This window comes from Sturnus vulgaris, chromosome 7, assembly GCF_052056855.1.
Source record: "Sturnus vulgaris isolate bStuVul1 chromosome 7, bStuVul1.hap1, whole genome shotgun sequence".
Classification (NCBI taxonomy): Eukaryota; Metazoa; Chordata; class Aves; order Passeriformes; family Sturnidae; genus Sturnus; species Sturnus vulgaris.
Window position 1 is genome coordinate 20,734,072 of NC_142249.1, and position 25,830 is coordinate 20,759,901.

A 25,830-nucleotide genomic window follows, 5' to 3' on the forward strand; every position below is an offset into this window, starting at 1 on the left:
GTGATCAGGGTTTAAGAAACCAAAATAAAACTAAGAAGTTGGGATGATGGGGTGCCCTAAGTACTTTTCATACATCCTATCGCTATGTGATGAAAGAACCTGCAGCTAAGCTTCTGTACACCTGGCTGTACAAAAACCCCCAGTTACACCATCAACAGCATGCTAGTTGGATCAAGGATTACCAAAAGCTCTTCCTGATAAAAAGAAGGAATATTTTAAAAACAAGACCTAGTACACAGCACACACACTTTATTCCCAGGTAGTTACAGTCATTTTAGATCCACAGAAGAGCATCCCCTGACATATGGGAAGAATTCTCTACAAAAATCAACAAAGCTGCAAATCAGCTTTCCACTAAAACACCTTTCTGGGTCATTGACTGTTCAATGTCTGAGAGTGGGTAAGCTGTGAATGGCTCATTTTGCAAGTTATAATGACTTTACTTCTTCCATATTTTGCCATCTCATTATCTGGAGAATTTAAATAGTTTGCTGGGACAGGATAGGCCTTATAGTGACACACTGCATATGATGACTATCAGAAGAAACCCTTAGAAACGATTGGGATCCACCAATCTCTCTAAATTCCGTGGTTCTTAAATGACAACCTGCAGGTACAGGGCATCACAAGTGATATATGGATTTCATGCATTGCTCACTGTCTTCCTCTAAATAAGATGTTCATCTTAGCTACATACTTGTAAATTCAAATCTTCTTTCAAGAGAAGTCTCCCATTTCATGGCAGCTGTGGATATATTTTACTCCACCAAAATGCTCCAGATTCCCTTGTGCTAGAGTCTCTTGGAGATGTGCACAAAGATGTGCAGAGATCAGACTCAAAGGTGTCTTGTGTAAGATGCAGCAGAAATAGGATGAAAACAAGAGCAGGGAGAAATGCACAGAAGCTTTTCTAAATACTGGCCTCATCCTTCCCTCATGCTGATATTTGTGAAGCTACACTTTACCCTTTGGAGCAAGAGCAGCCTGCCACTCATAGTTACCTACCATGAAGGATGAAGCTTCTACCAACCCTACAACACTGGAGAATCAAGTGGCAGAGACAGCTTAGCTGGTCTCCTGTCACTTGGTTTAAGTTTCTACTCCTGCACATCACTGTTGGCCTCTGGTCTTTGCCGCAGATCCAAGTGAAGAGGTGACTGCAGAACACAGAGCAGGGACAAGACTACCAGCTAAGACACAATGAGGCCCAGTGTTGGCTAAGAATCAGGTTTATGCCTAGTGGGAACCCTAAGATGTGTCTGGTTGCCATATCTTTACTCCTGCTTTTATAGTCAAGGTAGTTTAAAGTCAACCACTGCAGCTCCCTGTTGTAACCCTCTAGTTTCATGCTGCTGAGCAGACACCGTCTGAACTAATGGAGGGAGACAGATGCTTGACTCCCAAGGGTTACAGTTTGCAAACAGAATGCCAAAGATATTCTGCAAATGATTTACAGCTACGAATTTACAATATAGTTGTATGTGTAACCAGTGCTACGAAAAAAATCCTCCTTGAACAAGCCCTTTTTTTTTTTTCCCAGTATGTCAATTTTTTTTCCAATAAAAGGGCTTTTCAAAAGATATGTTCTGTGTTAACAGTTCATTTAAGATGTATGGAAAAAACAAACCTGTATTTCTCTATCAGAAGAAATTACATTTAAATGCAATAGGAGAGTTGGGTTAATGCTATGCAGAAAGACAGTTCATGCTTAGCACAATAGGCCTTAGCACAATGCTTTATTCTTGCAGCAATGCCAGCTCTAAGTGAAAAGTACAAGTCATAAGCAAGTACAGCATAAAAAACCCTAGGGCCTTGCTGGTGAAAAGGTTTGCTCATTAAGGCTGTGTCTCATGCTGTGCTCAGGATAGAGGATGGCCCACAGCTCAGTTACCGGAATCTTGCAAGTGCTAAAGCAGGCATACAGATATCTACTGAGAACATACAGAATCTGCACACAGGAAAACATTTATCCTCCGTGATTTCATTACTGCATGTTCGCAGCTGGAACATAAATGCAACTTCATTCAAAGAACAGCAATAAGCTATGCCTTAAAAACAAGTCATATGTAAATGGGTCTGGCTGGAATCAAGGTTAGAAGTAGGATAAAATTGTGCATAAGAAAAATCATAACGCTACTGCAATCTCAATTTGGCATTTATTTTAGCTAGTGCTCTAAAAAGAAGTAGGTATCACAGTACTTTTTTTAACAACTCTGTTGTAATATGTCTCGCCATGCACTAACCCTGTGGTCCTCCCTCTGCCAATCAGTGGTTAAGAGCACAGTATTTCATTAAGAAATTCAAGATAATGCAAGGAAGGTTTTTTGTTCAATTTACTAACAGAAATGTGGGAATTCTACTGGCTGGTAACTGGCCAGCCAAAGTTATGTTAACTATAATTATCAACAAAACCTTAAATTAATACATCAAATTTTGACCCCCTTTTCACAGAATGGGAATTTGTTTCTTCTCAAAGAAAAATAACAGAATCAAAAAAAAATCTGTGTAAGCTTCACGACATGCCTTCTGGAAGATAGAAGTGATTCTTACATTTAAGACCAAATCCTGCATTCTATAAAGTCAACAACTTCCTAGTTGAAAAAATAATTTACTGAATGTAAACAACTTTTAAAGCTGAGAATTCTAAATAAAACAATGGGACACTACTTAAAAGTGCCTATGTCACAATATGAACTACCAGTAATATGTGGTATCTAATGTATTAGGTGAAATTAAAAAAGAAACTGTTATCTGGTGTCATGCAATAAAATTGGCCAGAAGGAACAACTGAAAACAGGAGCACTACTTCTTTGGTATGTCTTGAGATTTACATAGACAAAGCTCCAAATACTTCTGACACAAGATGAAAGGTTGAATTATTGTCTACTTACAGGAGTATTTGATTGTTCAGTTAACTTCTGCTCCCACATCTTCAAACGTCTCTCCCGTTCCTTTAGTTCCTGCTCTTTAAAGCTCAGATCACGCTCCAGTTTCTTTAGTCTCTCTAAGGTTGCCTCAATTTCACATCTGCACGGAGACAATTTGTTACGTCTTGTCTTTTCCTGACAGATATAAATTGTTCATAATTCCCACTTGAATGTTAATTAAATGTGAAAGGCTGAAAAGTACAATACTAACTCAAGCAGTTCATTTAATTACCAAATGCAAAGTCTTTCACAGCTTTAGGAACGAGTGGTAATGTTTATACTTCAGAACAACTATAATACCTTCAGTTGAAGAAAAATAACATTTAAAAGAGTAAAATACCATATAACAAAAACATTTTTAAAATGAAAATCCCTTCTTTTCCCCCAACATCATGAAACATGATCTGATCCATAAAGAAACTGCATTAAGAACTGGTAGTGGGACAAGCATTAGCAACACAATGCAGGCAGTCCAAGAAGCCCATCTGTCTGGGTTTATAACTTGACTATAAACAGTATTTGGACTGACACTCAAAATGCACAGAAGCATTTTGTGGGGGAGTGTTTTCCCCACTTGCCGTCCTGTTTTGTTAGGTGAATATACATGAGCAAAAATACAAACTGTGATACGAGCCAACCCTGCAAATGGTTACAAATACAAGCTTCTCAAGTTTGGAACAATTGTGAAAAGGATGTGATTTACTTTTCTCCCCTTCTCACCACTCAGGCATAATTATAAAAAGTAGAAAGAGCAGGAAATGAAAGCAATACTCTAAGAAAGTTGCAGATACCACCTTTATTTGGTTCCACTGCACATACCTCCTGTAACAAGGTAGTTTCCTTTGACATACTTTCTGATGGACAGTATATTTTAAACACATGAACTGAACTGCTCTTGGAAAGGAGTTTAACAAGTTCTACACTACACAAATACACAGAAGGTGAACAACACTTCTGTCACCAGATTCTGACATATATTTTGCTTGTGGGGGAACCAAAGAAATATTTCCAATTGGTATCAGAGGTTGTACTTGCATTTAACATTTCTGTGACTGTTTGGGAGACTGTGCATTGCCTGCCACCTGTATCCTGATAGTTGTGGGAAGTCAATCACAGTGTTTTGTTTTTCTCCTTGAAAAAGTGAGCTCCTAAGACAAGAGATCTCAAAGAGAGCTCCAAAGATAGCTATTTGGACTCTGCAAGGCCAAATATTCTGCTCCAACTTCCACACTAATTTTCTTGTCTTAATACAATGTGAACAAAATATGCTTCTTCTGATGTTTTCAAAAAGAAAGTAGAAGGACTAACAGAGCTAGCTGTCATCTCTATTTGGGGTGGAGAAAGAGAATACTTGTTTCTGTAAATCTCCTGTCCTGGCATGAAATGATTAAACTCTTCTCCACTAAAAGAGTTCAGCCTCTCAGTGTGGGAAAATGGCACACCCAAAGAGTCTATTTAAGCAAATCAAATAATAGAAATAATTCACATTTTATGGATTTCTCATTTTGATAAAGTATCCCTGTCAGAGAGCATTGCTTACAAAGTACAGTGAAAGGATTCAGAGCTAGAATAACCAGCAAATCCTACTGCAAACTTTGCTACCATGCTTAATTCTACTGCAGAAATCAGCCACCTGGGGGCAAAGGCATTTATCATACTTGAGTCCTGCTGAGTGAGCTGTTCTATGTGGTGGTCAGAACAAACACCCCTCATAATTACCATGCTTCAGATTTCAAGAAAAATTCTCTATCATATTTAGGCATGCATAGATTAAACTGATCCCTGTGCTGGGTAGAAAGTGGTCACACATCATAATAAAGAGACAACAAGGGAACAAACTAAAAGGCACTGGACTGAAAGTCAGAAAGTGACTCCTTCCCAGATACCCATATCCCTCATAAACCCTTTCTGTCAGGTGCAACACTTACTATGCTATCTACTGTGGAAACAGCAGCTTGAGAGCAGTTGCAAGCACTGCTTTTCTTAGTTTGTCTCTCATCATTGCTGCTACTTACACACAACTGTATAATTTTTTAAATATGTAAATTACATTCTCTTTTAAAATAATATTATGCACTAGGGGAGTCCTGGTAACAATAGTTTTCTCTCTGTCAAAAGTCTGTTTTGTACTGTAATTATCTCTCTTCATTAGACAGAAACTTCTCTTATAATAAAAGGTTAGTCTGCAAAAACAGTTGCATTCTGAAAAATAATTCCACTGCATAATGAAACTGTGTAATTAAAGAGAAAGCTACTGTACATTGCCCAGTTAATGAGTCTTACTCCATAAATGAAGCAGCTTGAAACATTATACATTGTAGGGCATGTGGATTTGTTTGCTTCTGTAGTGTGAGTTTACTGGTTTATCTAGAAAAACTTCATTCTGTAACACTGAAGAACAAATACTGCATTACTAGAAACTATAATGATAAGCATTTGCAGATTAAAAACAATGACTGGCATTTCTTTATATGCCTTGAATTGCTACTAATACACTAATATAAGTATCACTAATAAACTATTTTAGTCATTGGAGCAGCCACTCGTGGGGAGAGGATGGAAGCAAAGATGCAGTTAGTATATATGACTAAATGCAGGTAAATGTGATCTCTCACTGAACTAGAACATAATTATTTCTACAGTAATTTTTTCTGACTGACTTTTTCATACAATGACTTGAAAAAGGGCTCCAAAAAGATCACAGAATATGAACTTAAACATAGGGTAGACCTATGTAACTCAGGTAAAAGGCAGTGCCCCCTTTTTAGTAATAATAAAAATGCACCAAATACGTGGAACAGTTAGGAAAGAAGACACTGAATTATCTTAAGGAAAAACAGAACTAGCAGATCAAAATATTAATATTCATATAAAAATTAAGACCAGAAAATGTTGCAGATAGGACCACATTATATAGGTAAGTCAAAGCATCATCTGTGTTATCAACTCCAGCAGTCATGTACAGACTCAGCCCACTCTCAGTTTTCATGCCAGCCACTCAGTGATACTGAAGACTCCAGTTACTTGCTGTTATAGCTACAATTTTGGCATGTCTATAGAAAAAGAACCTCAGCTTGCCTTTTTTTAAGAGTGGGGAAAAACGCAATCCAGCTTGTCTGAGCTTTGATTTGCTTTGGTAAGCACAGTATCCTTGTGAAAGTGCCATATCTGGATCATTAATTCAGAAGTCCCTCAAAGGAACAAGAATAATTTTTGCTTTTCCCAAGCCCACCCTTCTCCAGGGCTCTGATATCCAGGCTTCATTAAAATTCCCTATTTTGTGGTAATACATCTCATTCTTTCCTTGCTGCTGGTTCCACTATCCCTTTGCAAACCACTATGGGATAAAAAACCATGGGAAAAAAATCATCAATAAAAGCAAAGATTTTTCAATGCAGAACTGAAAATACCTTAAACGTCTGTGCAACTGGTTTTAGTAACAAACTTAAGTCTCTTTTAGTTTATCCTCTGGGATCACTTTATGCATCTTTCATCTACTTTAGGTGGCAAATTTTTTGCATACTTTCTGTTTATTGCTAAACATTCATAAAAGCTTTTGCATCAGGGCAGGAAGCTCTTACCAGAATTTTGATAGGAAAGCATCCCTCCAGCTTCCAAGCAAGTGCCCACATGATTTGTGCTCTTTATGAACACTCTGCTTTCATTTTGGCTCAATTAAAAAATCACCTTTGCTTTCAGGCAAATCATGTCCCATCACCAATTTTTATTTTATCTAATATTTCCTTGTCTCCAAGTCTTTTATTCTTCCAGAAAAAATGCCACATTTATTTTTAACACAAGCCTCCATGGTAAGAAGTTTTTTTCATTATTTGATAGGACCAAAGAGCTTTTTGTTGCTGCATGGCTTTTCATTATCATCTTTTCAGACATTCTTCATCTGAGACATTCAGGTGTATCGAAACAAAATTTGCAAGAAATAGTTGGGTCACTTGAGTCACACTTCAAGAAATAAACAGATTAAGCAAAACAATGTTTGTTACCAAACGTCAGCTAGTACAGCTTTTATTTTGCTATATTGGCAAGATTTAAGTAGTTATTCACTTTTCCTAAAGGCACTTGAATATTTCTCATGATGCCTTAAGCTTTAGCTTTCATATTTTTCAGATTCTGTACTGCCTTAGTGTGCGATTCCAAACTTCATATAAAGTGTTAGTGAGTTCTCCTCACAGTTCAGTTAGATAAAACAATCCTTTTCCAGGCCGACAGCCAAGGACAACGTTACAGCTTCGGGCCCAAAAAGTATAAACAACAGCAAAGCAATCTAGGAGATGGGACTTCATAACCTGAAGCTGTAATTGGACAATTAACCCCAACGTGTGGATGGATCAAAATTTATAAAAAGTGTGAAAACGTGTGACCAGGATCCATCTTGCATTTATCTTGGGTAGAGCCATGGCCGGGCTCTTGTACTGCTCAAGGTGTATCCTTTGAAAGCCTTTTAATAAATACCTCCTTTATTCATTTAACACCGTCTAGCCTCTGCTTCATGTAGCCTCTTAAGGCATCACTCATCTTTTAAATAAATATTTTTGTTATAAGAAAACCCTCACGAGGGTGTACTTTTATTTCCAACCCTCCTTGTTCTGTCAAACCCACCGCACGATGCTCAAGAGTCTGCATAAACAACGGTGGCCATATAGTCGGGGTACTTTAGGTACCGCCATGAGTGCCAGGCCCAAGAGCACCGGCACGGGGCTCTGGGCACAGCAGCCCCGCGGTGACTGCGGGAGTCGAGGCCGGAGCAGGGCGGGCTGGGCCCCGCGGTGACTGCGGGAGTAGAGGCCGGAGCAGGGCGGGCTGGGCCCCGCGGTGACTGCGGGAGTCGAGGCCGGAGCAGGGCGGGCTCGGCCCCGCGGTGACGGCGGGAGTCGAGGCCGGAGCAGGGCGGGCTCGGCGGGGCGGCCCTGCGGGGGCGGCGCGGGGGCGCAGTGCGGCGCTGCCGCCAGCAGATGGCGCGCAGCCCCCGCCGCCCGGCCGGGCCCGGGGCCACCGGCGCGGCCGAGCCGGGGCGGGCCCGGCCCGGGTTATTTATACCCCGCCGTGTGACCGGGGGCGTCCCAGCCACAGCTCAGTTTTTCCACTCGCCCCATTAAAAATCTACGTCTTGCCTTTCCTGGCAAGGTGGCGGAAGAAACGAGGGATTGCCGGGCTTGACACAAGCCCCATTTCCATGTGCTCTTCCCCATCCTCCACCCCGTCCCGCTTTCTTCGATGCAGGGAATCTTTCGGTATTTCTGCTCCCTGCTTATTTGGCATAGAGCCAGCGCTTCTTAATATAGACTGAGACACGATCATCTGCAAAAATCATCTCCCTGTGCAGATCTGCTTTCAATATTCCATCTCAAACAGAAGGCTGTACTGGGAAGCAGCAAGTTTTCTAACCCACAAATAAGCTTCAGGGACAGGTTTTTGAAATTTTGGCACATTCCAAAGAAGAGGCTGGAAGTTTTACTGCAAAACTGTAACGTAATAAAATTGTCTCAAATCTCATCTCCATTCATAATCACTTATGAACAACAATTACAATCAGCAATAGTTAAAATCATATGCTCAAGCAATGCTGGAACATTATGTAAAAACTGAACTGGCCTGGGCATATGCTGGATATGTGAACTCACAGTTCATACCAAGGACAGAACACATAAAAAATAGCAGAATGCATACAAATAGAGGCTTGACTTGGAAGGGGTGTTTTAGGCCCGTTATCTTTTTTTTGGTTTTAATACTAACATCACTGATACACTTTCTATGAAAATGGCATCAAACTACATGTTATCTGAGTTCTTTTGCCCCCACACTATTGACTGAAACCTTGTAATTGGTTTTAAGATGTGAATCACAAAACCATAAATATCATGATGCCTAAACCAGTGTAATAATAAATATAGGGTACAGCTAAGTGCATTGGCTCCTAATACAAGTTTCGCAACATTCTGGGCATTCCTGAAAAACAACAAGGTAAGTTATGTTCTAAAAATACTTCAAGCACACATATTTTCTACCAGTACATCACTGGAGTCTGATGTCTTTCTGAAAAAAACCCCACTCATACCATTTAAATGTAAAACCACATCATATCATCTTGGGAGGAAGAAAACTTACCTCCATTCTGCCTTGTTATGCAGGAATGAGTTACACTGGTCTGGAAGGTTGCTGTCATTTGACATAGATTCCAGGATTGAAATAATCTGCTTGAAAGATGGTCTTTTCTGAAGAAAAAAGAAAACCAGAAACAGAGCATTTGCATTCAAATAAAACTACTAAAACAATCTGCAGGAATTTTTCAACTGAAACCCCACAATTACAAGGAATTGCCACACTTCTTTCTGACCACAGCATCCCTCAAGAGGACTGTAAGTCTGTAAATGGTTTCTTTTTGTTCTTCCATTAAAGAGAAGTTTGCAAAGAGTCACACAGGCTAGTAGGACTCAAGCCTTTAGCTGTCTCCCATGTCTACCAGTAAAACAGTATTAAACAATAGAATCATCAATAATCATCTAGATTCTTAATTTGAAAGAATACTTTTTTCAAGCTAAGAGGGAAAATGCTTCCAAATAGAGAAGGCTGGACCATCAGCAACTGGTAATTATACAGATGGCCTTTTACAGGTATTAACATAAACTCTTTGCTGTGTGAACAAGCCATTTAGCTGCCTTTCAAAAACAGGTTTCTGGCTGCAATTCCCCTCTTGAAGAGGAGATACTTTCAGAAAAACTCTGACTTAGCTTCTTCAGGAGCAGCCAGGGAAGAAGTGAAGATTGAGGCTAGGGAAGGATGTCTTGACTGGCAGCTAAGGTCACGTTAGTGGACGCTGTGCTCTTCTGTCCTGGGCTCATCTACTGAACTTTCTGTTCCAAGGCTCTCCATCCAAGACCCCCTGTGCTCACAAGTCAGAAAGACCAATGAAAACTTTTCTGTTTTTTTTCCTTTTCCCTTAGTCCCAAGGGGAGCTATGAAGTAGGATAATAACTGAAAACTGAAAAAGCCAGTTAAATGTGTTTCTTGAAAGAGCGCTGACTCTGTTAGTCTGTTTGACAGACCCCAGACAAGGTTGAGACAAAAGGTTGAAACAAAATGTAGATACATAATAAGGGGATGATGCACATTCTCTCTCGACTGTGCCTTTAATTATACCATTTCTGCTAAAATTACAGATGCCGCAATTAAAACGTGCATTTTAATTTGGGAGCACAAAAACAATTAGGAACAATGCTGAGGTGTCTCTCTCAGGAAGATCCAAGTGATTTCCACATTATAAAAGACAGACAATTTCTTTATTTTAAATGTCAAACAGTATGAAAAAGTGTCAAATGTGTAACAAAAAAAGAGACAAGCTCTCTTATACTGTAATGCTGCACTATTCGGCTGTAACTGGAGGCTTTGTCTGTCTTTTTGGTCCACCTCCACGATTTCAGGCAATGGGCAGTTCAGTGAGCTACACAGATTTTCTCTGCCACAGACATGCTTGCCTCAGCCACAAGTGCAATTTGTTCCCCAGCCCAGCGTGCAGAGAGAAGCACACTGGGCACACAGAGCTTCACAGCAACAGGTACCTGTTAAGCAGCACATTGCTTGCACTGGTGACACAGTCCCTTGTATGGAAACCCAGCAGGGTCCCCCTGCCTTCACAGGGGGCTGAGGAGGCAGCTGTCCTTCCATCCACATGCAGGATGGTGCTGGACCTGCCCCAGTGGAGCAGATCTTCTGAACACATCCTGGGAAGAGCCCAAACTTCCCTGGTCAGGAGTGGGCTGCACTGGGGGCACAGAGCACAAAATCCATCTGTGGGACCACCAACTCCAGCACAGTTCTGGGGCAGAAGAACCTTTGACGACTTCACACCCTTTTTATTGCTACAGTTGCATCTCTTGTAACCACACCAGTGGATATGAACTGTTAAGAGATTCGAGGGCCTCCCAAATGGTGAGGAAGCTGCCAGACTGGAGAGAGTGGCTTCCTGCAATTTACCAGGGTACTGCAACTGCTACACATTCTCCAACAGACTGGCAGGTACATAATGTGCCTATACGAAACAAATTGTATTTTCAGGAAGGCACCAAGGGCAAACATTCCCATGCTGAATATTTTATGGACTATTCAGGATCATTTACAAAACATGTCTATGAATTTTGCTTGCTCCTTCTTTCTCAGGTGTATACTGGGAAGTATAGGGCCGGGCTGACACTAAGTGAGCACAGTCAACTCTACTGTCAGGCTTGCCTGGAGCAACCAGAGTGGAGAAAATGACAGAGAACAGGGCTTTTACTAGGGGCAGGCAAAAGGATCAACCAGCTGATTTGGGAGAAGCAGCAACAATCACTTGGTGGGTTCTGCACTACAGGCAAAGGAGCTGCTGAGTTGGTGCAACTGGAGCTGGAACAAATGCAGAGTCTCACAGTACTGCCAAAGTACTGTACCTTCTGGCTGTTCAAATTCTGTAAACAGCCAGCAGTTACCCTGCCAGCTTTGCAGCTGCCAGATTAACAGGTAACAGCTTTGCATGGAGACAAACCTGACAGGAAGGCACAAGCCTACATTGTCACTGGGTTTTGTTGGTTTCTTGCCCCTAGGAAAGGATAATTTCAGATTTAATAAATGCACTCTAAATGAAGAGTGGTACCTTGGTTAAAACTGGCAAGAAATGATTTGTGAAACTGGGAGCCTGAGCTGAGAAACTTTAAAAAAAAAAAAAAGTCTTCTTTTCAGTGGATAACTGCTTAGCACTTTCTAGAAAGCCTTTATAAGGGATTCTTAAAATATCAAGGCATGAGTCGCCTTTGAAAACTGTTTCCCTTTATATCTGTGATGTCTCATACTGAAATCTTTAAAATATATGCCCCTCTAGAAATAATTCTGGCTAATGTTTTCATTGTTTCCATCCACTCAGTATTTCTTACTGAATAGGTCTGCATAAAACCAGGATATTTAGTCCATATGTCTTTCATTTTTTGTTTCTTCTCTGTTCCCAGATTTCTGATTTCCATTAAAATACTCCATAATTTATAAACATCTTTGATGTGGAGAGAAAATGAAGGAACACATGAAATGAGAAAGAATTATTCACCCACGTCTCAAAAGCAAGTAACCCCCAGTAAACAAAGACATCAGTGATAAGCAACCTTGTTTCTACAATTACCTAATAACCAAGCAAAAGCACCTTGTTTGGTAGAAATTTTAAGGTGTGAACTATTTGTTTCAACTAGCAGTTTAAACTGCATAAAGACTACCATTTCAAATATATGGAGCACTACAGATATTTTTCTCCATGTGAAGAAATTCTTAAGAATTCAAAGCAACATTAATAACTCTGTCTGTTCCCATGAAGAAATTATGATGTGAGCAGTGTCTGACACCCCAGCTGCTCTGCAGCAGCTCTCCAAATGTATTCCTTACCCCCACCATAAATGCATATCCCTCATTTCTTAGGGGCAAGCCACCAAAAGTTACCTCATGCTTTTTGTGGGCTAGAAGTATGCACCTTAGCAACTGCTTTTGAGCAGCTGACATACTCAAACTCACCCCTGCTTGACCTTCAGTAACTTGTTCATGCATCAACGATCTGATTTTCTAAAGCTAATCCTGGCAAAAAGGGAACGTTACACAGAGCAGTATTTCAGAGGAGCGTGCTCCATCTTTTGGCTCATGCAGGCCACACAGCCCTTTATCAAAGCATTCTGAGAGCTGTAAGTAGCGAACCTTTCCCAGCACGTGACTGAATAAGTCAGTCACATGTCCAAATTGTGACCACAGATTACTCCATTTCAGTCATGTGAACAAAGCTGTAATTGCCTTACAGAAGAAGAGCTGCATGAAACAAACTAGCAAAGAGCAGACTGTCAGAAAAACCATATCTCACATGCGATTCTCACTTTGCATGAATCAGAGATACCTCTGGGAACAATGTCCCAAGCAATCAGCCCACACTCAGTTAAATTACTCCATCAGACTGAACTCAGCCGGATGGTTAAGAATCATTCTTTCATCATCATCTTTCTCCTTGAGAAACAGCAACAGTCTTTTGGACACTTATGGATGTGGCTCAAACAAGGCAGAGGGTGAGCTGATCTAGTATGTGCTACAATTACAGAAAAGAAGTTCCAATAATCCTTTTTCTGGGGCCTTTGGTAGTGATGCTGACACTTGGGAGCAGTAAGTAAAGATAAGCAGTTGGCACTCAAAGTCCTCTTCAGTAATTACTGACCTAGAACTTAAGCAAGCTACTTGTAGATTCAAAAACTCAAAGCATCTTTCTCCCCTCCCTTCTGTGGGGAGGATACAAGGAGTTATTAAGAAAATGACAATTATATGTCTGTTCATGTGGAAATCACATGTTGATGGATCTCAGTGTTCCAGATCCATTCTGCAGGAAAGCAACCCCTTGCTTTTAAAAGAGAGACCAAGAATGGATATTTCCTTTTTCATATTATTCTTCTGTGGCTACTCTTTGGCAATAAATTCTGGTTTAGAGCACCTGTATGGTCTAATTTGTCTTGGAATTAATCTTGGTCCCTCTGAAGTAGTAGCTAACTTTCTCCTGAGTTTAAAGAAACTAAGTTCTTCCTGGGACCTTGACTTGAGAAGAAAAGCACAATTTCCTTTGCTTAACTATTCTTCAGTGTCTCAAATATTTTCATAGGCAAAGGAAATAGATGTTAATCCTTGGTACTAAAGCTAGTATGCCCACAGGCTCTTTTCAGCCAGTTTTATGTACAACAGGATGGTCGCAAAGTCCATTTAAAGAAGGTAACTCTCATAATCTACAAAAGCTTTTACTGTATAAATGCTTATTTAATCCCTTCCTTGCAGCAGCAGATTAATAGCGACAATGGTGAGGCTCTTTTAACTTTTTATTCTGTTTTCATGGTTAAACAGCACTGCTATTATCATATTATTACAGTACAGTCTTTATAAAGTTCACCATTCGAGCCCTAAGGGAACAGATTAGGAAAGGTTTAATGTTAATTTAGAATGTGTTGCTGCTGTTCCTACTCATGCTTTATGGATTAACTTATTCTTTACTTACACTTGTGTTTTCAACACAAGTAGGGCACAGAATTGGACCTCGAAATTTGTATTTCATAACGTGATGCTCACATACATCCAAGAGTGATTAAGTATTAATCTTTGAAACAAAATATAAAACTTACAATTTTTCCATGGCTACACTTTTGCCATCCTACCATATTTCCTGTCATTGTCTTTACTAGTCAGGAAAGTTAGTAGCATAGTAACTCTTGATTAAAAGGAAGAGAGAGAGAGATTTAGGTTTAAATATATAAATCCACTAAAAAAAAGACAATCCTGGGTATCTTTGTGAAGAAATGTGTCAATGGTGTTAGCTCAGATTTGTCCGTTAAAGAAATGCTAATGCACTTTGCAAAACAAGGCTGGGGTGGTGGTGCAGAAATCAAACACACATTTAATTACCTTTGAATCAGCATCCCAACATTGGTGCATCAGTTCTGCAAAACTTCTGGGACAACTGCTTGGAATGGTTAATCTCTAATGGAAAGAAAATGTACCAGTTACTGGAAGCATTTCCTTTTAAGCTGCTACTAAGCAATTTCTTATGAGATCAATATACTTCAAAGAATTAAAGCACACTTTCTCTTTCAAACAAAATATAAAAAATGTGGAGACATATTAGAAAGAAAAATCAAAATTACTAAGACCAGCAAGAAGCACGAATAATTTTTAATAGACCTACAGGAAAGTAATGTATCAAATGCACAAATGGAGTTCTTTAAGAAAGCTCAGAGAGAAGAAGCAAAACCAAGACAAACAGCTTTTAATACTAAAACATAATTGTTTGTGGAGGTTATTGCATAGTATTTTAAAATGCTTGTCAGATAGGCATAATGTACAGCCTGCCTTAATTCCTTTCTCCCACATAAACGATCTAGCTATACAATACTATAATCACTCTTGACACACAAATAAGTGAAATATAGATTACATTAAGTGAGTTAAAAAGAGTTAAGGGAAGCTCTACATGACACAAGAGATGTTTCATGAGCCTGTGGTCAGCAGGATTAATGAGGACATGCAGATCTCAGAAAGCATTCACAGAGCACAGTGAACTCATAAATATTTCCTAATGACTGAAGACAAGGAGTTGCTGGCTATAGCCAGGACCAATGACTACAGAGAATTAGTTTGAAGCTAGTTTGGTTTCATTTGCTGAGAGTTTCAGATTAGACGCTTTTTACATTAACAGCCTGCCTCCAGACTGGAAAGCCTAAAAGCAAATCCTTTCTCACATACACATACAGAGATACTGAAGCCTCTCCAGTTGACTGCACATGCTTCCAACATTACACACTGAAGGAGATTCCTCTGCTCTCACTAACGCCGTTAAATGACTTCAGATGTTTCATATTATACAATTTTTTTTTTAAAGTTAAATAGAAAACCAGTTTCTCAGTGAAAATGAGTTCAAATATAAGAGGGGTCAAGCTGGAAAAGGGGTTCTTGTCCTCTATGAGGTGAGAACCAAGTATTACATTCGTGTTCAGACTAACCTGCCAGGAAGACCCTTTCATCTGTCCTACTACTGCCATTTCAAAAGTAAAGTAGACCAAGTTATGTCACTCTGTACCATTACATTGCTGCAATGTGACCTCCAAAGCCTTACAAGACACAGCAGCCAAAAGTAAGAGTTAAAAAATTCTGCTCCAAAAGCATTTGAACCCTGTAAGAACTGGAAACATGAGATACAGAGGCAGGGCACTTCAGAAGTCTGATTATTAATGTCCTAACTTAATATGCAAGGGTTTCTGTGGAGAAAATACACAGAAATTTGTACAACGCATAAATAAGTTGTATGATCTGGTGTCTGATCTCTAATTGAGTCATTAGCCTAAAAATACACTGGCTAGTCTTGCTACAGTAGTGTCTGTAACTCTCACTGTTCCAGGAGGCAGACAAACAGTTGCAATCACCACTTGTCTCACCTGTGAAGAATGTCGCCTACCTAATATGCAATATAGAGGTAGCAGGTTCCAAATGTCATATTATAATAAAGAACACATTTCTCAGTAGCAATTTATTATGAGATCATGTCTAGCATAACTTGAACTCTCATGCTCATTTTTCTTAAAAAATGGCTTTAAAAAATCTCTACCAGAAGAAAAATAACACTGAAATTATGCATAGTGTCAAAGGAGATCCATACAGAAACATTAGAATCCACTCCATTTGCTGGCCTCAGGCTTTACAAAGACTATTTTTCACCTTATGCAATTATGCTTTGGCCTTAATCCCTCACTGATTTTAACAAAAGACTTGCAGTCCAAAAAATGGAGGACTAATCCAATTCTGTTGTGGACTGGAACCATGCAATCCCCTGATATCAACATGAACTGAGAGCAGAACTTGACCCTTACACTTGTTCTGGGACACAGAAAACTAAGAAGAAAGGTAGCACAAGCAGACTTTTACAAGGCTTATGCTGGACCTGTTACCCATGTCATGGCCAGAAAAAATTAAAAGTATGCAATGTCCTATAAGCTCCCTCACAGCCTTCTAAGGAAAGTGGTAGCAACAGGCAAGCGGTACCTGAGAATGCCACCCCTTAGGTTTCTTCAGTCATGAGTAAAATAGTCACATCCACATTTTGTTCACACCATATTTTACACAATTCCTTGCTCTGGAAAACTGTAGAAAAATGTGTGTTGTACTCTTGGACCTGTTTCAGCATGTGTCTGCATGTCTTTACAACATTCCCAATGCCACTCTGTATCCCTTACATAAAACTGCATGTGGTAGGCAAAGAACCTAATACTGTTCATGGAGGCTTTTTGGTTCCTCCTTCAAAATGATGTGTGAGGCTTTCCCTAAACTAGGAGAAAGAGTGTCTTTATGCCCCCTGCTTTGATAAATGCAGTAGAAGACCATATTCACAATCTTCACACTGTTAGTGTAGCATCTCCAACTAATTGGTATATCACAGTGTCACTCACTGGAATTAATCCAGTCCTCAAAAAGAAGAAAAAAGAGAGAGGGAAAAAAACACCAACAAAAAACATTAAACTAAGAGGAGGAAACCTAACTCCTCTGTTTAACTCTGAAGCATTTTGAGAAACAGTTTATGTAGAATAATAGAAATCTGTATTGTACAGCCAGTGCCTCGCCATTGTAATGTTTCCCAAGCTTCCGCTGTGTCTAGATAGAGGAGGTTTCATCTTTGTGGAGGATTTCCATGCTTGTCTGTGTGTGGTACAGTCACAACTTTAAATGTTTTTTAAATGTAGTTACTGTCTTTGATATCAAGGGACTATGTGTTCAGATATACGCTCACATGTCCAACTAACTGAAAGCCTCAATTTGTGAGAAGAAGAAAAGCGAGGCTGGGGACACTGTACAAACGGTGTTTACACCACTGAAGTGCTTTTGAAATGGAAAGACTCTGCATGAGGAGGCTTGCAGCTATGCCACAGCCTTGCCGATACCAGTGAGGAGCTCATCTTCAATGTAGTGTTGAACGTAGGTGGCAAAACTGTAATTTCTCTCTTTTTTTAAAACTATTTTTTCTTCTTTTATTTTTGAAATTTTCATCTAAGCGGCAGTTTCTTGTACTATAGTGACTCCTGCTGGGAGAGTTAAGTTGAAGTAGCTGAAGGTCTCTTACAGATATATCAACTCCCGGCCAGTAAAAAGATGTCCTAAACGCAGGAGATGGAGTTAAACTGTTCCCCTACCTTGGACGCAATGGCTTCTTTCATCACTAAGAACAAACCCCTAGGTTTTACAATTGAGACTGAGAAACTAGTACAGTACTTGTACAATTTTTGATCTACAGCATCACGACGTGAAGCTGCAACAATTAGATGTAAAGGGTCCATTCATGAGGAATAACATCACTTTGACCCTTTGTGTTAGCTCCTACTGCTAATCTTTCCATACGCGTGAACTTACTTTCAATTTGAAGAAGATGAAAAAGTCTTTTGCAAAACCCCAATACTGTTTTCTGATCTATGTACCTGAATGTAGAAACGTAGTCTTACCTCGTTTTTTTCCACTACAAGCCAAGCTACTTGTAATCCTTCCAAGCCTTTAAAGGGGACCTCCCTTGTTAGCATCTCCCAGAGAACCTGGAAGAGAAAAAAAGAAAAGAATTTTTATTTCTGTACTTTGTATTTTAAATACATTATTAAACCTTGATACAGCACTATTCTGTATCCAATTACCAGGCAACCAGTTTTCATTTGCAGGAACTTGGACCAGTGTTTGTGTGCAAGATCCTCTCACAAAATTAATTTGAATGATTCTGCTTTTTCCTCTACAGAAAAGCCAGGATGAAAAACTGGGTTGCTTTTTTACTATCTTTGTACACTATAAAGTTCACATTTGGCAACTGGGACTTGGGAAGACAATGAACTCTTCCTCTCCTTCTCAGCTCCAACTAGATATATCTTTGCTTTGCAGTAATTTTTCATTTAAAAATATTTCTATTTTTGCAATTGCAACCAGTGAATATGATCCAAAAGGTATTTTGCTCCTATGATATGCCTATAAAAATATAATTTTGCAATCAAACCTGTAATTGTTTATCTCCAAGTATGTGATCATGTTAAACCAAGCAATATACAGCATATAAAAAATTACTCTGTTCTCCTCAAGTTTTTATAGATGTACTGTCCTAAGATATTGAAAGATCTCCTAATTTTACATGCTTTTAGACTTTTGGTAACACAGTACCCAAGAATCTAAGCAACTCTGTAGAAAAAAGTTTGGCATCAACAAAAAGGCTTCAAGTCAATGAATCTAACTTGTTTTTCTGCCATTGGGACAACATATTGGAATTCAACCAAGTTAATAGCACTTTGTACCTCCACTTGTATATATCCCTTTTTTTTAAAAGTAGAACTTTCATATACACATCTTGTTGCAAATATCTACAAACTTTTTCGTCTGCTCATGTATCAAGTATAACAAATACAAAAAAATCTTTAATTTGGCAGGATTTGCCAACATGCATTAAGATCCATATGTAAGTCTCTATATCCTCACTGTTTGGGTTAGTGCCCAGGTTTATTCCAGCTGCATCATTTTGAATGGACTGTGGATAGCTATGAAGAAAATGAGAAAGCAAATGCAACAATACTGGCAGATGGAGGTCAAGCAAAAAAAATGCACTGAAGCAGAGTTGGGCCTTTAGTCAAGTAAACAGGGTATTCCAATAATAGACCTATTTGAATAATTCTGCTTGAGTCAGAAGACTGATTAGTAAAGGTAAGGGTATCTTGGAAAAATAAGAACAGTTCTTCTGAGAATAAGAATTATATGGGGAAAGCTGTAACAGACATATTCAATTATCCTGTTAGCCTCAGTTCAATCCTTTCAGAAGGATAAAAAGGCACCTCAATTGTAACTCCAATTATCATCTCTCTACTGGTAGAGAAGGAAACGTAATTGTGAGAGAAGGAAAAAATTTACCAGTCCCATGTACTTTGGACAAAAAAGCAGCATGTAAAACAGTCAGTTTAAAACAAAGGCTCCTGGACCAAATCAAACGTGGTTGAGCAGCCTTGCAGAACAACGTCATCTGTTGGGACTGTACCATGAAACTATAGAGGAAAAATTCAAGTTTGCACATCAGATAGAGCAGTATCTAAATAACCTTCCAAGTAAAGAACATAATGAAATACATGTTAAATGTCTTCAAGAGCCTTGAGCTGGAAAACTACTCCTGTACTACCTTTCTTTCAGAAGACTGTAAATGATAAGAGCTGTCTTGTTTCATTCATGCATATTTGCTTGTGTAGAACATTTTGCACCAAATTCCTTTATCATGACACCTTTTAGTGTTTATTTCCACTGCCCAAACAGATCACTGCCTCCCTAAACTAACAGTGCTAGCTAAAAACTCTTCCAAGTCTGCACACAGTTGAAGAGAAAACCAGCAATTTGGCACAATATGAAGGATTTTTCTTAATGCCTTCATTTTACTAATAAATCAAAATAAAAGATACAAAAGTGGGATGTTGGAAACCTTTGTATTTACTTACACAGGTTTAGAAAAATATTTTAACAACAATGCAATTTCCATATTCAGGCCAAGTATAAAGAGAAAGCCTTTCCTTCCAATGGTGAGTCTCTGTGTTCGGTTTTACAGGAGTTTCAACTCCTTCTCATGGACTAGCCACCCTGAATCATCAGCTAAGGTGAATGATTGCATCAGCAGTCTTCTAGAAACCAGTAAATGGGTACCCATTTGCATTCTCATTTGCCTCTTCCTCTCCCCAGGGTGATTTGGCAGCAGACAAGAACCTCAACCTAACTTACCCCAGCCTCTTTATTGTGAGGTACACTCTGTTCATTTTCAGAACTGGCTCCCCAGCTCACTTCATATGGAAATCAATTTATCTTTCCTTTCTGGAGTATAATCTAATTGAGACTGACATGGTTAACTGCCCCTCCCACCTGTGATGGGGAGGACCACCTGCTTTCCCAATCACATCACATCTCTGTGATGATGGACAGCAGGTGCTCAGAGAGAAAACAGCCAAGCTAGAAACAATGATGAAAAACAAAGCAAGGCCATTTAATATAGTTTATAGGTTTGTAAGCTGCAGCCTCTGAAGATGTTGGACTCATCTTTGCATATAAAGGAACAGAAAGGAGAGATAAATCTATGAATGTTCACCCTATACACAAACCTGAGAATAAGAAATATGTGGTCTTCAGAAAAACCTCACACACTTCTGTCGGCTCGGCTGTGCATTTCAATTCCTATCCTCTCAACTATGTGACAATAACCCAAAGGAAAAATTAAACCTACAACACCTCTACGCCATCCCCGTCCCCATACCAGTGCAAAGCCAACAAAGATTCAAAGTGCCATTTGGATAGGGGAACATCCAAGTAAGTAATCTGAGGAAAAGAAAACACTCTGAACACCTTCACTGATATTCAAATATTCTTTGTCTGGTAGGAAACTGTTCACAGACAATGGTCAGGAGCCACAGTTAGCAGAGGTACAGCATAAGCATTAGCATTGCACTCACAGAGGTACTGCCCTTAGGCATGAAAATTAGGTCTGTCTTCTCTGCATTGATCCAACTGCAGTTAAAGATCGCATCATTCTTTTCAAAAAGAGTAAGGGATAACCCCTGGAGCTGGCCAACATTCCCTCTATAAATAACATATGTTCTCATAACTAAAGCAGTGTTTGAACAGCTGCTACGTTTAATGGCAGTCTCTAAGCCACCAATAGCCAATTAATGGTTTTACTTATTTGTTCTTGTAAGTGATAAAATAATTCATCTACATCGGATAAGCTTTCTGTGATTAAACACATTTATACTGATACACAAACACACACTGTGGTGCACTACAAACAGTTCTGCCAGGATAACATATTCTGAACATATGTCCTCATGATTTTGAACAGTTTTTAGAGTGACACTGTCATTCCACATACACTTTCCTATCTGACAGAGATAGAATGAATGAGAGAGACGGCAAGGAATAATTTTTGAACAACACACAGTGATATACAAGACAGTTTCAGGGTTGATCACTTGTAACACTTGGTTTCAGTTGTTTAGAGTACAGACTTGGAAATGGATCAGAAAAGAGAACTACAGCATGGCTGAAGGAAAGCGTAAGATCTGTCTTTGTGTGGTAATAAATTCTCCTGGAAAATTTAGCTTTAGTATTTCATGACAGTATTATAAATTATTGACTATGTATCTCAGGGAATACCTAAGCCTGTTTAACCATCCATGAAGAGCAGAACAAGCTAATCTAAACATTAGCTATAAACATGTATACAGCTGTTCACAAAAAGGAAAATTCATTTCAGCTGAGAAGCAGCTCAGACCTATGAGGGTACAGAAAGACTTCAATACTTCATGGAGAAAAGCTTGCACACAGCTTAAGAAGAATATTTAAAATCACAGATTGGTTTGTAGAATGAAAAGACTGTCAGATAAAAAACAGAAGAAAGGAAATTAAAGAAAACCATGGGAAAGATGACAAATATTGCAAATGAAATATCTATTCCTAGCATCTTACTAGTTTACATTTGAAAGGATTCTGTTCTTTGTTAAGAGGACTTTAACTGAAGTAAAGCAGATTTGTCTCTCTAGCACAAAAGCTGCTGGCAAGTGTTACACTTCAAAAAGGGATTCTTTACATTTTGTTTTTATAGATGATAATAACTTAAAGAGACAAAAATACCCTTTCTCAGATTTCTTGTTTTCAGACCCCTAGCTAATTCTCTGGTAGTCATAACACTTATTATAGGGAGATTCCAACTTTCAGTGTTATTTTCAGGCCACTTCTTGCTGATATAACCCCCTAATATCAGTTATTTTAGAAACAGATAACTTGTGCCACTGCCATTCTTTATTTCTACCCTTCTATCTCCTCTGAAAATGGTGTTCCAAGACTACAGTTATAAAAAGAGTAATAACTCCTAAGTGCTTAGGAATTCATAAGCTTCTACCCACAGTAGAATACATTAGTTCAAAAATAATATATTAAAAAATCGTGAGTCATTACTAGGCATTCTGAAGTAGCACTACACACCCGTAACAATGTTAAAACACTCTGGTAACACTGAACTGTTTTCATAGGGAAGGTAGCTCAGTTCTACCTATAAGCACAGAACTGTCAAAGGAACCTGACTTTTTGAATGAGGTAAAATAAACGTGGCACAACATACTGTTCCCAAAGCACTGTTAATACTTGGCATAATAAGGTATTAGACAATTTCTTACCTTCTCCCCCTTTGAAAACATTACCTAAAGTTAATTCAAACTAGGATGACTATGTGAGCAGCTTGAACTATAATACCATGTTTGGATTTTTTCCTCTAACATTGTTGTTCTGTTTTGAAACTGGAATGTTTCCCTTCAGTGGATAAGATGTGACTGCTTCCAGCAACAGTTTACATTAACATTTACATTTGTTAGCTTATGTTCTCTTATTCTTTGTGACCTAGTTCAGTTAAGCAAGCAAAGATTTTGAATCTGACAATATAGACTCCTTGCAAACTTTCACTGTTCATGTCACATCATGCCTCAAAGATTTTTCTCACTATAAACAACTGTTTGGCAAAAAATTAAAGTCACCCTCCACTGAGACATCAGCTTAGCTATGTATAGCCATAGGTGCTAGCTTAAGACCACAGTGCCTCCCTCACATCTATCTCCTCCCATTCCTCAGAGACAATACTTGACAGGTAGTGAAGAATTTCTCATTCTGCCACACACTGTTGAATCCAAACAGAAACAATGGTTAATGCACCAATATGCATGGAAACTACAGCCCCACTTCCTTTCCTTTCCCCCCCAGTACTCTTTACTCTTTCCTCTGCCAGAGAAGTCACAACTGATGTGGCCAGTAGGGCTATTTCTAGCCTACTTCGTATTGTAGAGCAAAGCTAATTTAGAGTTTAACTGTGGACAGAGTAAAGTAATTCACATTACTGAATCGGAAAACCTGACATTCTTATAAACTATATCGGATTCCTCACCCTTCAGAAAAGCAGGGCTGGGCTTCTGTATTTTCAGATGGGGTCTATTCTCACAAACAGTGACAGCAATATCTTTTAAATGATTGATCATAGAGCAGTTACTTTTTAATAAAAATCAGTGACATTCTATTTTGGGGAAAGTGGAATGCTAATAGTTTTATCCTGTAACACTCCTATTACAAGACAACCTTTTCCTCCTTGGCTCCACAAAAAAAACCCCACAAGCAGAGATTCATGATGCAGGTTGTTTAGTAGCTCCTGAAAGCTTATGGACATAGGCTGAATAATAGTGGCAAAACATGCACCTACTACACTGGCATGCTGCTAATCTAATCAGATGTTACAAAACATGCAAGATACTATGTTCTTCCTATCACTTTCAAGCATATAATTATAAATTATGGGTCTTATGAGTCTTAAAAGGAAGTGAGGGTTTTTTTATTGTTCTTATTTAGAATTGTTGTTCTTGCACCATGTGAATTGTCCCACTGAAGAGCTGCCATACTGCAGAGTGAGATGAGGCACTCACCACTCCGTACGAGTATGTGTCACATGTTTCAGACACTGGAAGACTCTGAATAACTTCTGGGGCCATCCATGGGAAAGTGCCCACTAGTGACATGTGTGTTGTATGGGAGTGGAATCTTGAGGCACCAAAATCACAGATCTGGCAAAAATAAATAAAATATTAAACCGGTATTAAGAGCATCGACCTCATTCATCAAACATGGAAATATCCAGTCAAGCAGCAGCATCTCTCTATAAATAATTAAAGTGCTCATACCTTTAACACACCATCAGCAGCTATAACAACTGAAAATGAAAAAACAAAAGGTTACAAGAATGCAAAAAGCAAGCCCAGTACATTTTTACAGCAAAATACTTCATTTTTCAGTAAGACAAATGACTCTAAAGTGAGCCAGCATATGAATGTGCACACCTGTCCTGGTTTCTCTGAGAAGCTGACAGAACACCTGCTCAATAACTACAAGCCTCTGAAGAAACACCAAACCTTTCAGGCCTTACTGAGTTAAAAGACAGCAATATAGATTAACTTCATTCTCCCCAGTACAGTTAGGTTTAACAAGAAGCTCTCTGGAAGAGTCATTAACAGAAAGAGAAAACCTACAACTGAGGTGAGACCTACATGTTTCTTGACTATTTTCTCACCGTGTGCATTATTAAAATCTGTGCCTCTCCTATCCCACCACTAGTAGTAGAAGTTTCATCTAAAAGGCAATATTCAGTAAATTTCAGAAACTAATGTCAACTGCTAAGTACAGACCCCACACGGTATCTCTCAAAAGCCTGAATATCTGTCAAACCTCAAAAGAAGCCACAGTAAAGACAAGATTTTCTGATAAGAAATAATAGGCCTTATCCAGTCTGTTGTGTCTGCCAGTCTTTCCTGGTACTCAACATTTCCAAACAGAAGAAAGAAGTGAGGAGTACCCAGGCAGTATCTGAAGCTTCATCAGCTTTCATGGCCAATCATGGCCAGCAAGACACAGGTTGAAAGAGTCCTTCCACAGTGCTCTAGATGATGCCAGGTCTGTAATGAGCTTCAGACAGGATCAGGATGGGGAGGAGGGAACAGGCTTTCCCGTGCCTCAACAAGTGCAGCTTTGATGACAACCAAGGCATTAGTTAGTTCTGCTTGTTCACAAAGCTCAGGCACAGATTTAAATGTCACATTAACAGCTAACAGTAAATGCAGAGCGTTTCAGTGTTTTGCTACTTTACCATTCCTGGACTTCAGGTCCCTGTGGATAACTTTGACTGGAGCTTCCATGTGTAAATAGTGCATTCCTATACAAAACAAAGGAACAATCTAATTAGACAGGCTGAGCAGAGCCACCACATATCTGCAGTCATGATTCCTGGTTCCCACTAGTTGTACTCATTCTGAGTTGCCAGACCTGCGTACCATATTGATAATATTGATGTGCTGAAGGAGAAGCAAAGCTTCCCATAATCTACTTTTGAGTAAAAAGCACTAAGCAGAGCTCACATATCTCTCAGAGCATCTATATGGATATGCTAATGTTTTTTAACATCATATGTGGTTATTTTCTCGAACTATAGAGTTAAGGAGGTGTCTACACAATTAAGTCACATATTAATATACTTTTTTTCATTAGTTTACATAAATTCTTGTGTGGTCAGTCACAGAGAAAACAAAGGATGGAACAGCTACATTATTATATGCAGAATTGTAGTATGTTTGCTGAGAATAAGCCCTTAGCTTCCTTAAATGCCCCAAATCAAATCAAATGTAAGGGCAATTATGAACTTTACCTCATAATTATTCTACATCAGCAAAATTACCCTCTTGGGACTTAGGGACACACCAGAACTGACTCACAGAAGTCATTTTCACTCCAGAATATTTTGGAT

The 25,830-nt window shown here is 39.1% G+C and overlaps 1 protein-coding gene across 5 annotated transcripts in view; it reads right to left on the reverse strand.

The window, feature by feature from the left end:
- Window positions 1-25,830, reverse strand: part of MAP3K20 (mitogen-activated protein kinase kinase kinase 20) — a 90,013-nt gene that overhangs the window by 30,502 nt on the left and 33,681 nt on the right. For all 5 annotated transcript variants that reach the window (XM_014880149.2, XM_014880150.2, XM_088168027.1 and 2 more), the window contains 7 exons: window positions 25,177-25,242; window positions 24,218-24,246; window positions 23,963-24,100; window positions 17,954-18,040; window positions 14,376-14,450; window positions 9,051-9,157; window positions 2,892-3,027 (listed from right to left, as the gene is read on the reverse strand). In XM_014880149.2, coding sequence (XP_014735635.1) covers window positions 2,892-3,027; window positions 9,051-9,157; window positions 14,376-14,450; window positions 17,954-18,040; window positions 23,963-24,100; window positions 24,218-24,246; window positions 25,177-25,242 — 638 coding nt within the window. The remainder of the gene's footprint in view (window positions 1-2,891; window positions 3,028-9,050; window positions 9,158-14,375; window positions 14,451-17,953; window positions 18,041-23,962; window positions 24,101-24,217; window positions 24,247-25,176; window positions 25,243-25,830) is intronic.